The sequence below is a fragment of the Hemicordylus capensis genome, chromosome 5, assembly GCF_027244095.1.
Source record: "Hemicordylus capensis ecotype Gifberg chromosome 5, rHemCap1.1.pri, whole genome shotgun sequence".
Taxonomy (NCBI): Eukaryota; Metazoa; Chordata; class Lepidosauria; order Squamata; family Cordylidae; genus Hemicordylus; species Hemicordylus capensis.
The window spans coordinates 33,065,496-33,080,524 of record NC_069661.1 but is presented as its reverse complement, the minus strand read 5'-3'; the positions used below and the strand labels follow the sequence as shown (position 1 = coordinate 33,080,524).

Genomic DNA, 15,029 nt, shown 5'->3' with positions numbered 1-15,029 from the left:
CACGTCCGGCAGAGTTGTTCAGGGTTGTGAGGGGACTAGTATCTTCTCCCTCTCCCTTGAACCAGAATTTGGAGGCATCAGTTACCCGCTGTGGTGTGTTTAATGAATTTTTCGCAGAAAAAATCTCTCGGATTCGGGCCGACCTAGATGGAGACTCCACAATTAATTTCATGTCTGAACTGGAGGTGTCCGACAACTCCTCTTATACAATTCGACTGGATCAATTTCAGTTTGTGACTCCTGATGATGTGGACAAGCTGCTTGGAGCGGTGAGGCCTATCACTTGTCCTCTTGATCCTTGTCCAACATGGCTTGTTCTATCTAAAAGGGAGGCTGTTGTAAGTGGCCTGGTAAAAATCATAAATGCTTCTCTGAGGGAGGGCAGGATGCCTCCTTGTCTTAAGGAGGCAATTATTAGACCTCTTCTAAAGAAGCCTGCGTTAGATCCCTCAGAGTTGAGCAATTATAGGCCAGTTTCGAACCTCCCATGGCTGGGCAAGGTAATTGAGAGGGTGATGGCCTCTCAGCTCCAGGCGGTCTTGGAGGAAACTGATTATCTAGACCCATTTCAAACTGGTTTTCGGGCAGGCTATGGGGTGGAGACTGCCTTGGTCGGCCTGATGAATGATCTCCAATTGGCAATTGACAGAGGAAGTGTGACTCTGTTGGTCCTCTTGGATCTCTCGGCGGCTTTCAATACTATCGACCATAGTATCCTTCTGGAATGTCTGAGGGGGTTGGGGATGGGAGGCACTGTTTTACAGTGGTTCCGCTTCTACCTCTCGGACAGATTCCAGATGGTGTTGATTGGAGATTGTTGCTCTTCAAAGTCTGAGCTTAAGTATGGTGTCCCTCAAGGCTCCATACTCTCTCCAATGCTTTTTAACATCTACATGAAACCGCTGGGAGAGATCATCAGGGGATTTGGAGCTGGGTGTTACCAGTATGCTGATGACACCCAGATCTACTTCTCCATGTCAACTTCTTCAGGAGCTGGCATATCCTCCCTAAATGCCTGCCTGGAAGCAGTAATGGGCTGGATGAGGGAGAATAAACTGAAGCTGAATCCAGATAAGACGGAGGTACTTATTGTGCGGGGTCGGAACTCTAGATACGATGTTGATCTGCCTGTTCTAGATGGGGTCACACTTCCCCAAAAGGAACAGGTTCACAGTCTGGGAGTACTTCTGGATCAACGTCTCTCCTTGGTTTCTCAGGTTGAAGCAGTGGCCAGGGGTGCTTTCTATCAGCTCCGGCTGATACGCCAGCTGCGCCCGTTTCTTGAGATCAATGACCACAAAACAGTGGTACATTTGTTGATAACCTCCAGACTAGACTTCTGTAATGCACTCTATGTGGGGCTGCCTTTGTACGTAGTCCGGAAACTTCAGTTGGTTCAGAATGCGGCAGCCAGGTTGGTCTCTGGGTCACCTCGGAGAGACCACATTACTCCTTTGTTGATGGAGTTACACTGGCTGCCAATAGGTTTCCGGGCAAAATACAGAGTGCTAGTTATAACTTATAAAGCCCTAAACGGCTTAGGCCCTGGGTATTTAAGAGAACGTCTTCTTCGCTATGAGCCCCACCGACCGTTGAGGTCACTTGAGGAGGTCCGTCTCCAGTTGCCACCAACTCGTTTGGTGGCTACACAGAGACGGGCCTTCTCGGCTGCTGCCCCGAGATTGTGGAATGCGCTCCCTGCTGAGATATGATCCTCCCCATCTCTCGCAATTTTCAGAAAACACCTGAAAACACACCTCTTCAACCAGGCTTTTTCAGCTTTTTAAAAACTTGTTTTTAAATAGTTCTGAATATTTAATTGTTGTTTTATGATGTTTTTAATTGTTAATTATTGTTTTATGTTTTATAATTTTTGTTTTAATGATTAATTGATTTTAATGGTGTTTTAATGTAAACTGCCCTGAGCCTTTTGGAAGGGCGGTATAAAAGTTTTAATAATAATAATAATAATAATAATAATAACAACTACTACTACTGTGAATTCTCAACAGCCCCCCAAAATTACAGGCTCACATAACTGCACAGCATCCTGCTGACAGAAGAGCAGTGTGCAAACGCTCCTTCTGTCCTGTCCTCCAAACCCCATGGATGCTGCTTGCAAACACATCCAGTCGCTGCAGTAGTAGTATTTCTATATAGCTTTTCAATATTTCCAAAGTGGTTTACAGAGAAAAATAAATAAATAAAGTCTGTCCCGTCCCGAAAGGACTCTCAAACTAAAAGAAACATAAGGTAGACATCAGCAACATCCACTGAAGGGATGCTATGCTGAGTTTAGATAGCGCCAGTTGCTCTTCCCTGCTAAATATAAGAGAATCATAACTTTAAAAGGTGCCTCTTTGCTCAGTTGGCAGGATGACAAAATCCTTAAGAGCCATGGAGGCTCTGCGCATTTGCAAGCAGCGTCCGTTGAGTTTGGAGAAGGACAGAGTGAGTGTGTGTGCCCCGTTCTTCCATCAGCAGGACACCGTGCAGTTATGTGAGCCATTGTTCCCAGAGTTCTTTGGTGGAAGTCATGCCAGTTAAACTGGTTCTGAACCTATTTAAACTGGTAGTGCAAATGTGCCTAAAAGCCTACATAGTCACCCATATATACAAAAAGCGGGCTAATTTCTTCTTATAGGATGTTAAACTGCCAAGACTGGGAGCTTCAATGGAACAGCATGTCTAGCACAGTTTATACATCTAAAGGAACCTGAAAATATTTAAAAACTCAAGTCTGCTATTACAGTTGTTGGACTGAAACTATCCCATGTGAGTACTGGACCCTTGTCTCCTGTTGTTGACTCATTGTGCTTCTTGTGAGAGCCATCAAAGACTGATAGAGAATGCCAAACTATATATTATATTAAAAGTGTAGTTTGGTTGGGGTGTGTGTGTGTGTGTGTGTGTGTGTGTGTGTTATAAATAAAATTATAATTACCAGCAATAAATTCACAAAGTGGCTTACAGTGAAAAAGGAATAAGATGGTTCCCTGTCCCACAAAGACTCACAATAGAGAGTGCAAATTAAGTGTAAATAGCACTGTACTCTAAAACAAATGTAATTATGATGCTAATTTATGTAGTATTACATGCTTATTTCATTTGGCATACATGACTGGTACTAAACTCATCACTGACAGTTGGAGCCTGTAATTTTGCCAATTTCAGATGGGTTCTTTCAGCACAAAGTGTTCTCCGGAGGACAGAAAGAAGCTGCTTGCACTCTTAACAATCATAACTTGCATAATTTCTAATAACTAAAATGATAGATTCCCTGGGCTTACCACAGCTGTTTGCTAAGTGCTAGTACTCTTCCTGAAGGTCTTGCTGTGTACACATTTATTGTACAATGTGTATTTATTTCTCATTTTTTTACACCCAGTCTGTGAGTCTCGCTCTCAAGGCTGTTGCAAAGATATTGCATTTTCCAAGTAAAGCACAATCTTTTGAAAATAAGACGCTACATCTCCGACACTAATATTCATTTCTCTTGTGACTTCTGCTATGAACAGCATGTAGTTGACTGAGGAATTGTACTGCTAAACCAAAGGGAACACACAAACCCACTCACATCTTGTACCATATTAAAGGCAAACAGGTTTATTATGGCATAAGCTTTTATGGGCTATAATCCATTTCCAGTGATATAATCTCTTTAAAAACTATGCCAAGAAAAATGTTGACTTTCAGATGCCACAGGCCTTCATGTCTGTTGTAACATAGTTTTCCCCTTAAGAATTTGAAAACCAGGGGAGTATTTTGAGTGGAATGAAAAGTAATAGGTAAAACGTGGTGTTCAATAATCACTGTTTGAGAATCAAAGGCAGGCTTGAGCTGTTGGAAGTGTAAAACCCAGAAATAATCTCCAGGTCTCCTTTCCTCCTGACTCAACAGTTATCTTCAGGCTCACTTCTGTTCATATAATCAAACTGAACCTTTATGTACACTTTTCTATAGGTGGTTTGCTGGCCTCTGCCAGAATTGTGCCCAGTATGGGTGTATATTTTCTGTATGAACCTGTTCATTATAGCTTTTTGGGGTTGGATCACACCTCCAACAACTAGTGTATATTTTGCGAGGCTCAAGACATTAAGCATCTACAAAGAGCCCTGCTGCATCCATTCAAAGGTTCATCTAGTATAGCATCCTGTTTCCCACAGTGGCCAACCAGATGCCAACAGAAAGCCCACAAACAGCATAAGGGCAAAAGCCCTCTCCTGCTGTTCCCCAGAAATACTGCCTCTGAACATGGAAGTTCCACATAGCCATCATGACTAATAGTTATCAGCAGGTGCATTTGGGTTTGAGGGAGAAACTTCAAATGGAGTCTACGTTGATTTTTTTAAAATGCCACAAAAGTATATGTATATTTAATATAGTAATATTTTAGATTGCACTTGGTGTGTAGATGCTGGGAAGGTGCACCCAACTGCACCATCCTTGTGCCTACACAGAGTTGAAAAGCTACAATTATCCTTGTTGCCAACAAAGGATTACACAGGGGCTTTATACTAATTTCTGCAAGGATACACTTTGTGTGTAGGAAAGTTATCCTATACAGTTTGTATAGGGTTTCTACTATTATCTGTGCTTCTGGTTTCCCTCTAAGCCTAGGCAGGCATTGTGGAGTATGGATGCTTGACTGTCAGCAGTTGCAAGGTACTGATTTGGCCAAATGTTATGTTTATTTTTAGATGCAATTCTAAAAATTCTGCCATTTTGGATTTTAAATATACTCTAGCGGCTATATCTCTCCACTTACAAGATTTTATTTTACCTTCCAGGAACAAATTGCCTTCCAGACCCAACTTACATTAAGTTCTTACACACAATTTTTTTAAAAATAAAAAATAAGCACAAAGACTGTGACCAGTATGCAGTCCTCACTCACTACAGATCAAATAATTGTTGGGGGTGGTTAGTTTTACCCCCAGTAGGTAAACAGCAGAGCACTAACGAATGAGCACACACTCCAGTTACAGAGTAGGTAGCAGAGGGTTGTTGCGTTGTTGCAGTTATTTAGAGAAAACACATGGGAATTCTTCTAGAACTAAACACTATTTATTGATTAAGTACACTTGGATAGGAAAGTCATAATCTAAAAGACCACATAATGAAAAGGTGAAGAGAGAGAGATGTTTCCGTCCGCTCTCTAAGAGGAAAGGCAGGATTGTGACTCAGCACAGGAAGGGCTGAAGAGTCCGATCAGGGGTCATAGATTAGGGGCAGATAGGGAGACCCTGACTCACTGTCTCTACTCCCAATGTGGTCATTAGGACAGTTGGTGCAAAAGGTCGAGGCACCGGAACTCCATCTCCAGCAATAATAAACCCCGACTGCTCATCTAGCAGAAGGAACCCTCTCAGTAGATCCCTCTCTCAGTCTGTAACGGCACGATCATCAGGATCTCCAGCCCCGTGGTATTAAAAGAAACAGCACCCAAGAAGCCGAGGAAGCGAAATTCGAATCGGGGCTACTACAGTCGTTTCGGAAGAGACGGCCAACACCCCCACCCCGGTCCATTTGCCCGATTAAAATCGTCCTCCACTCACAATTGCTCCGTGGCAAACAGAGAGAGGAGAAGGATGGAAAGAAGGATGGAGCATCGCGCGTGTGAGTGGAAGAAGCAGCTTCCCCCCCCCCCCCCGCAGAGCACACCGAGAGCGCTGCTGCTGCTGCACACTGTGCACGTTTCGAGCCACAGTCGAATCAGGAGTCGCCGCCGCCGCCGTTCTGCAGCGGCCACAAGCCAAGGGACGTTTCCGGAGAGAACTCTCTCTCTCTTAAGGGAAAGAAAGCTGGATCCCATCTCCCTCTGGAGCTCAAACGCCCGGCGACCTTTCCCTCTACGCCCTCCTCGCACCAGCGGGCTCCCTCTTTTCAGCCGCGCTGCCTCCCAGGGCAGGGAGAAGCCGTTACGTGCCCCCGCGCGGTCTTGGAACTAGGCGGGCGTGCTTCGGGAAGGAGGAGGAGTAGGGCGCCTCCGGGTGGCGAGCCACCTACTCCAGCCGTTTGAGTTAAATTGGCCGGCAGAAGGGATCCTCCTCCGGCAGTCAGCGGCAAGAGGTAGCAGGGAGAATTTAGTAAATCAGCCGGGCTGAGTCGCAAGCGGTGGTCGGTCCGCCAGCGCCAGCCAGACCCCTTTTCTCCCCCTGGCTGGCTGGCTCCGACTAGCCACTAAACGGCCTCTGCAGCCTTTCGACGATTGGTAGGCGCGGCGGTTGCTTTTAAATGAAATCACATTACGAAATAGAATTAAAAGAGGAGGCGTGTGTAGAGCTCAGGTCAAGGGATAAAAATATAGAGAAACCAAAAAAAGCTGGGTGTGGGGGAGGAGAGAGATCCGCCCCTTTAAAAGCTGCCTCTTTGATCATTTAGTAGCCATAAGCTACTTTCAGCACATCTCATCTTTCATAATTATTATGCCTATTTCAGGAATTGTTACCAGAGATCAACTCTCCCAAGAAATCCTTGCTAGGTTTTCTTCCTATCAGCACACACAGATGACAATATACAAAATGAGGATTTGTTTTCACATGGACCATTTAACTGATCCTGCAGGTTCAGTTAATCAAGTTGCTTGGGATTAAAACTTATATTCAGACATTACGCTGTACAGGTGCCTGTACACATATACTTTGTGTGAATGATAGTCCATGAGTTCATTTTAAAAGTGAACTGGGCACAGGCACCCTCAAAGGCAGGGTGCAGGTAGGTAGTATACTACTTGTATGTGCATTGAATATAATGTGTGAATAACTTACATGTGTACAAATCTGTATGTGCGTACCCTGTTTGTAGATTGTATGTGCACTGAATGTAATGTATGAATAGGGCTCAATTTACAGCTCTATTTTACTTAAGGAATTTTTATCCCACCTTTTGGCTTTAAAAAGGTCCCTAAGGCGGCTTACAAAATTAAAAATACTAATTTAACTTAATTGAACATAATACAGTTTTAAAAAATAAAATAAAAAATCTAAAGCATTGCAAACCCATTAAGCAGCAAATTAACACTAAAAGGATTGAAAACAACAGGCTATGTATTTATGCTTATACAGAAATAAGTTTCCCACTGAGTTCAGTTGTGGTGTCTGTCTGTAGTAAGGAATGTAATCTATAGTTATAGTGAAATTGTCACAATCTGATGTAAAATCATGCAAATTCACAAGGATTGGTTTAGATTCAACTAGATCCAAGTTTTCCTTTTCTTCGGTTGGGCTTACTGCCAAGTAACTGTGGATTAGATTGAGCTGTGCAGCCCAATCCTTTTTCTGTTTGGAAGTAAATTTCACTGAGTTCAATGGAACTTACAGGTAAACAATTACGTTTGACAGAGAGTAATGAATTCAGTGGCATTGAGTTCCAAGTAAATATGTATAGGATTGGGCTATTGGTTTCATAAAATATTAATTGGGACACATGTTAGATATCTTGGCACTAAATTTAATGTTTTAAAGGGAAAGTGTTTTGGTATCAGTTTGCATGCAGATCTGCTAATTATCAGGGAGAATAATCGGATGCAGAAGTGCTCCTGTTTTAAGGAGCCAAGGAATCCCAATAGCCTTCCAATTTAGCAATGCCTGGCTGGTTGTTTTTAGCATTTAAAATATATTTTGTGTATTTTCAGAATCCTTCCCAAAGCAGTTTGAAATCAAACCTTCAGGATTTTAATTCTTACCAGTGAGATACCAGTGGTATATTATAGGGCAGTGGTCAGGCATACCTTGAGGTACTAAAAGTCCTGCCTCTGTTTCCAAGCTACTCCTATCATGTCTTCCCTTGAATCCAGCCTTCCCAAAGTTCCTTTTATATGCTTCATCCAAACTCTACATATGAAAGTTCTTCAAAGAGATAGTGCCTCTGAAAATGGAGGTTCCACTTAGGCAACACAACTTATAGGAATATGCTGGAGACAGGGAGGGTTATTGCCTTCATACTCTGCTTATGGATTGCCCGGAGGCAACTTCTGGGAACAGAGTACTGGACTTGATAGAAATGAATGACTTGTCTAAGACCACAAACGGAGTACAAGGCAGAGGTGATGTCTGAGACCACGCCTTTGATCTTAGATCTGATGCTGCAATGTCCGTTTCCAAGAAGCCACACTAGTGAGGCAGAGGGTAAAAGTAGATGTTGTTACATTCCTGATCTGGATGGGTTTACACCACAGAGGTTGGAGTATTTAACCCTTTCTTCCCATGCTGTTTCATGCTGAAATTGATAGTTATTAAGGCTGTCACCTTAAAGAAAAGAGATCTAATCAACTAGATTGGCATAAATTGGCATATTGCTAGAACAATCTGCCAAGTACTTAAACATGGTTAATAAGACTTGTCTGAATTCTGCTGGAAAGTATCTTAAGCAGGTAGGATATACAGCATCTGAAAAGTCAGTTTGTTAATTAGAAACCACATTTTTTAAAATCTTAGGTCGGTCAATATGCCAGAGGATGTGGTGGTGAACCGTGAGGAAAACACATTATCTGGAAATATGAGCAATAAGGTTATGCCCATGCAGAACACTACTAAGGTATATGTTGTTAAGATCTTATAGAACTCTCTTGATGGTGTGCAGGGAGAATTGGCAAACTTTCAGAAGTGCCAAGTGCGGGATGGGAACTCAAGGCATGCCCCCTTCTGAAGCATGCGTGCACAAGGCCGGGGGGGTCAATTGCAGCAGTGGCTTCAGCTTCTGCCATGGGAAGGGTCTCTGTCCTTTGCTGCTGCCTCCTGTGCTGCCTCCGCTAACACCTCCTCGGTCTACCCCTCTGCCGCGACTGCAGTGCACTCTAACTCCCCGATAGCAGCAACAGAACTGGTAGCAGCATTGAAGCCCTGCTCTGCTCTGTTTTCCCTTCCTGCTTCCTGTTGACAAAAGGAAGGGAGGCTGTATGGAGCAGAGCAGGAGGTCGATGCTGCTGGCACTGCTGTTACTACTATTGGAGAATTAGACAGTGATAGAGGCAAAATGGAGAGCTCTCCACTTTTGGCACACATGCCATAGGTTGCTGACCCTGGATTAGTAATTTAAAGAAAAAAGAAAGCAGGTATAGAGGACTGTGGTACATTTGCTTAGGATGAAGTTCCATTGAACTACATAGGATTGGGCTATAGAAGTATGACAAATATCATGATGCTCCTTTTGCTCTCCCCACATTTCAGCCACATCAGACAAATTGAGATGAATGTTTCAATATGGAGTTTGAATTTAGATTTTTTAATTTGCCTTATTCCATACAGTTAAATATGTATGGCAGTGTCAGTTTGTTTTGCCGTGTAAGTATTGTTTTGCCATAACGTGTTTATACCTACAAAGATTAGAATCGTTCGGACAGCGGTTTTTCCCGCGACACTCTATGGATGCAAAAGCTGGACACTGAAAAAGCAAGATAGAAAAAGCATTGATACTTTTGAACTTTGGTGCTGGAGAAGATTTTTGAGGATACCACGGACAGCCAGGAAAACAAACAAATGAATCATAGAACAAATCAATCCAGAATTTCCACTTGAGGCACAAATGACCAGGCTCAAACTATCATACTTTGGACATATTATGCAAAGACCCAGCTCCCTTGAGAGGTCCATAATGCTGGGGAAAGTTGAAGGAAAAAGAAGAGGAGGATGACCAGCAGCAAGGTAGATGGACTTGATTACAACAACAATGAATGCACCATTGAGAGACCTTAAAGTCCAAGTTAAAGACAGGTCATCCAGGAGAGAATCTATCTATGTGGTCGCTATGAGTCGACACTGACTTGATGGCACTTAATCAGTCAGTCAGTTTGTTTTAATTAAAAGTGTCAGAGCTGACTGTACAAAACTATCCATCTAGTTTTGTACAGTCATACAAAGTCATACAGTCATAGTTTTGTACATATCTACCAAAGCTGGCAACAGCTCTCCAACATCTCGATTTTTCTCGACCCTGCTACTTAAGATCACTTTTTAACTGGAGGTTATTTGGAAGATGTTTGTTGTGCCCATGCTACCTTTTGAAATTTCTTCATATAATAAAAGCTCTAGCATATAGTAGAATATCCTCATTGTAAACATTTATTTGCTATCGATAAAATCATTACTCTAGTAATTGCCCAGTTTCATTGAACTAAGATGGTCTTAATCATTTCTGTCTACTAGCTGAACTATTAAAATGGTTCTCCCCTCCTGCAGTGGAGCCTTCATATTTTTCGCAGGGCAGCTCCTGGACAAATGTAGCATAATAGTGAAGAGTGTGAGCCCCTCTGTTCAAATCCAACTAAAGCCACGTACCATTCAGTTTAAGCCCACCCCATCTGAAATACAGGAATACTAAAACGGGTTTACTGGTATAAGGTAAGCTGGTGTAAGGATGGCTGAGGGCCTGTTCTGACAATACCAGCACAGCGGCACTCACCACACATAAAGAGGGTGGGAATGCGCTGACATCAACGGAAGGATGAGGGGACCCATCTAGAGGGGTGTTTCAGATGAACACCCCTCTAGTCTCACGCTGTTGTGCAGGGGCATAAGAAGTGGCCGGTGCCTGGGAGACAAGGTCTGGCTGGTGGCCCCACCACTCTGGGAAACTTGCACATGCAATGCGCATGTGTCCTGACCACACCTCCTGCATCAACATGAGCTGCAGGGGGCTCAGCCAGTATCAGGAATGGGGTGCTTGGCCTCGCTCCCATTTCTCCCTAGTAAACGCTGTATTCTGACCAGGGAGAAATAGGAGCGAAGCTGAATGCCCGTTCCCACCACGCCCCCTAGTATGTCTGATGTTGACTCAGAAGGTGTGGACAACTACCTAGAAGAGGGTCCCCTGCTCTGATACTCCTCAGTCAGCATTTTGTTCCAGTGCTGACTTGCAGGGGTTTGTTGTTGTTTTGTTTTTGCCTTGCTGGGAGCAAGGCAGGGAAAGAAGCTGCCAGCCAGCAGACACTGGAACTTTGTTTGCCAGGTGCAAGAGGAGGCAAGGGGGTGCCCAGGGTGGGAGGGTTGCCTTGACACACCCCCAACCCCAGCAGCCTGGGAATTCTTGCCCTTCCTTGCTCCATTGTCCCCATGCCCCTGAGGACACCTGGCCTCCTTCACTTTCTTATTCCTATTTCCCAAAACACGCTTAGCTAACCAGTTCCCTTTGCTCCACAAAACGTGTCCTGGTCTATTCAAGCTGTAGCATGAGGTGGTTCAACCTGAGATGGTAGAAATGGACTGTATCACTTAACACTGAAGGTAGAAGAGACACTTTTTGAATACTCCCTCATGAAAGAAAGAAAAAGAAAGAAAGAAAAACACACAGCACAACAGGAAATAAATTCGAGGCCACCCTCCTTCCTGATATATTAGGTTTATACTTGGATTGAGTCTTCTGTGTTGGACAGCATTCACATACTATGAGCCCCCATATGGTACAAATGATACAATTCTACCATGTGTCTACCACCTCCTTCTGCTGCATATGTGGACCAGGCTTCAGTGAGTTCTAGGAACATAGGAAGCTGCCATATACTGAGCCAAGCCATTGGTCTATCTAGCTCAGTATTGACTACACAGACTGGCAGCGGCTTCTCCAAGGTTGCAGGCAGGAATCTCTCTCAGCCCTGTCTTGGCGAAGGAAGTCAAGGAGGGAACTTGAAACCTTCTGCTCTTCCCAGAGTGGCTCCATCCCCTGAGGGGAATATCTTACAGTGCTCACACTTCTAATCTCCCTTTCAAATGCAACCAGGGTGGACCCTGCTTAGCTAATGGGGCAAGTCAGGCTTGCTACCACCAGACCAGTCTCCTCTGGTTCTTGCTGACTGGCTGTGACTTCTCCCACCACGGACTCACAAGCAATCCTGGGTTTACTGGGCCCCTTAACTGCAAGCCTGTTAATAACACTCCTTTAGAGATTTAATTAACTGCTTTGCATACATGGTAGCTACTGAGCACTGAGCTGTGAAACAGGAAGTCCTTGATTTAAATCTAAACTGCAGCTCTGAGTTCAAAAGAGGGTATCAAACAGCCCGAGCCTCTTCCTCCTCCTTCAAAACAAAGGCATAATAATACTAGGCAACTTTACGTGGTTCTTCTGAGGTAATGCAGGTGAACATTTGAAATGTGCTCTTACGATTGCTAACAAGTGCTATCTCTCAGTAGTGCCTGTTTCTGCAGCTTGTCAGGCCTGTAAGTAAGATTGCTGTCACCTCTCCATCCCTACAGGCATGCCACCTAGCTTACCCCTCTAGGTTTTTCAGCTCAACCTCTTGCCTCCGGGTTCTAGTTCCTGCTGGTTGCTACTTTCTCTATTTCTAGCCATCGACCCATTGGACATTCTGCCTCCTACTTTTGGTAATAAGATGTTTCACCTGTTTCCTGGAGTTCCCATTCCCCATAATAATAATTAACAACATGTATATGTCCCTTTAGAGTTTTTTAATTGCTTTACCTACATTATCACCCAAGTCCTTACAACAACCCTAGAAGAACAGAAACTTGTGCACCACAGTGTGGGAGAGTAAGGGACAGGAGGGTGTTTTCTCTGATGCGTAAACACTGATGCACGCACACACACAAAGTGCAGCAAAGACCCCTATTTCTTTCCCAAAGCAACACGCTAAAGTTGCTTAGTGGTAAGGCCAACTTTGTATGCTGCCTGACATGACATGAACATCTCTGAATGTTAGCGCCGTCTTCTTTTAAAATCTTATTCATTTGAATACTGGTTTCTTTTTACATTTCAGAGACATCACCCACAATACTGTTTGTCTTGATGCAAAAATGTATTTTTTTAAAAATCAAATGAGGGGTTTGGGGGGGGGGGCTTGTCACTCCAGAATCAATATACTGGATTACTTGTTTGTAAGCACCCCTCAAAGCAAAATCTCTCTGTATGTTGACAGTTTATACTTCAGGGGGCAGTTCTTACTTTTTATTATCCCGTTGTTCCTTTACAACTCTTATCTGATATCTTCTGTATTAGCTACTTCTCTTGGCTTTGTTAGTCTAGTTGTCTTCTGCTACACCAATGGGGCACAGCACCCTTTTAATGGGACAGATGGGAAGCTAAATGCAGAATAGAATCTGTTCTCTCTGGTCACTGGAAGAAGCTGCATGTTTGAATAGCATTTATTAGATGCTGCCCACACATTTTTAAAAAACAAACTTTTCTACCCCCATGAGGACTAGAACTTTTTCCTATTTGTTGAGGTTGTTAAATAAGACTGATAACTAGTTTTACTGGTAATTAGAGTCCCACATATTCCATTGCTCTTGAATTTCTAGGATAAGACTGTAAAACTTTGCAGCATTGTTCACTGCTTGTAGAACTCTTATTCATCTTGATGTATGATCACTTACACTTAATTTTTAATTTAAGTAAGAGCCCAAACTGAAACCTATTTACCTACCTTATTGGCAGCCAGACACCACTGGCTGCTGATAAGTTTCCGGACAAAGTACAAAGTTTGGGTTATAACCTATAAAGCCCTAAACAGCTTGGGCCCTCGGTATTTAAGAGAATGCCTTCTTTGCTATGAACCACACCGCCCATTGAGATCATCTGGAGAGGTTTGTCTGCCCTTGCCACCGGCTCATCTGGTGGCTACTCGGGGACGGGCCTTCTCCATTGCTGCCCCGAGGCTTTGGAATGCGCTCCCTGCTGAAATAAGAGCCTCCCCATCTCTTACAACTTTTAAAAAGGCAGTCAAGACACATTTGTTCACCCAGGCTTTTAAATAGACATTGTTTTAACTGTGTTTTAATTGTGTTTTAATAGTTTTAACATTTAAAATTTTAATGTGTTGAGCTTTTTATTGGTTTTTATTGTCTTGTAAACCACCCAGAGAACTCGCGTTTTGGGCGGTATAAAAATGTGACAATTAATTAATTAATATTTTATCAGAAGCAAGTCCCCATGGAATTCAGTAGGATTTACTTATTATTATTATTATTATTATTATTATTATTATTATTATTAATAATAATTTATTCAATTTCTATACCGCCCTTCCAAAAATGGCTCAGGGCGGTTTAGGAAATAAAATAAATAAATAAATAAATAAATAAATAAATAAATAAATAAGATGGCTTCCTGTCCCCAAAGGGCTCACATTCTAAAAACAAGATAGACACCACTAACAGCCAGTGGAAGGTTGCTGTGTTGTGGGTGGATAGGGCCAGTTACTCTCCCCCTGCTAAATAAAGAGAATCACCACGGTAAAAGGTGCCTCTTTGCCCAGTTAGCAGGGGCAAAGAGGCACCTAGGGGCAAAGAGGCATTTACTTCCCAGTAAGAAATAAAGCATAGATGACAGGCTTAAAGTAGCTGCAGCAGTGTGCAGCCAATTTGGTGTGGAAGTCTAGTGTGTTGTGATGGTTTCAAAAACATTTTTCTGCTTCACTGTTTTTGTGCTGAGCCTGCCCTGCCCCCTCCACATCAATTTGCTCCAAAGAGTCGATTTACAGAAATAAGCACTTTGGGGGCAAATAGTCACTTCAGAGAAATTCTCAATGCAAAAACAAATGGGGAGGAACATGTTAATCTCCCCCTTTCTGGGCACCATGCTTCTGCACCAAATCAGCTCCCCACACCCTGCAAGGCTGTTTAAGGGCTTAATAAGACTATATTCTTGATCCACTTCCTAATTTAAGCCCATCTGTTACAGACAGGTTTAAGGTAATGTACGGTTTGGCCCTCAGTTATCTGATATAGGAGGTCCTCAGATTTATGATACAATTGGTTCCTGAAAACTATTTTTGGAAGCTGAGCCTAGAGTAGGAGGAGCTGAAGTGGCAGAGGTGGGAGCATCTTAGGCAATCAGTCAATCAGTAAGTCAGCCAATCCCTGCATAGCTTAGACACTGCAGCAGCTGCCACCAGGACCACCAATTTCAATGACAATGTCGCCTCCTCTTCTATTCGAGCCTCCCCTCCCGCAACAACTGTTGCAAAGTTGAAATGCATTGTGAAGTTGAACCAAGGTGTCAATTTACAAATGTCTAAAGTGCCATTCATCTTAATTCAGAGTGTCAAGTCAAGGACTTCCTGTATCTTGTTGGAA

The 15,029-nt window shown here is 43.2% G+C and overlaps 1 protein-coding gene across 11 annotated transcripts in view; it reads left to right on the top strand.

Moving 5' to 3' along the window:
• The first annotated feature begins 2,137 nt into the window (after window positions 1–2,137).
• LOC128327415 (sodium/hydrogen exchanger 9B2-like) overlaps window positions 2,138–15,029 on the top strand; it is a 77,946-nt gene continuing 65,054 nt past the window's right edge. For 2 of the 11 annotated variants that reach the window (XR_008308611.1, XM_053256216.1), the window contains exons 1-2: window positions 5,653–6,717; window positions 8,439–8,538. Coding sequence is in view for 1 of the 11 variants with exons in the window: in XM_053256216.1 (XP_053112191.1) it covers window positions 6,653–6,717; window positions 8,439–8,538 (165 nt within the window). In the remaining 10 variants the exon portion in view is untranslated. The other 9 variants (XR_008308613.1, XR_008308612.1, XR_008308614.1 and 6 more) reach the window with 9 other exon arrangements.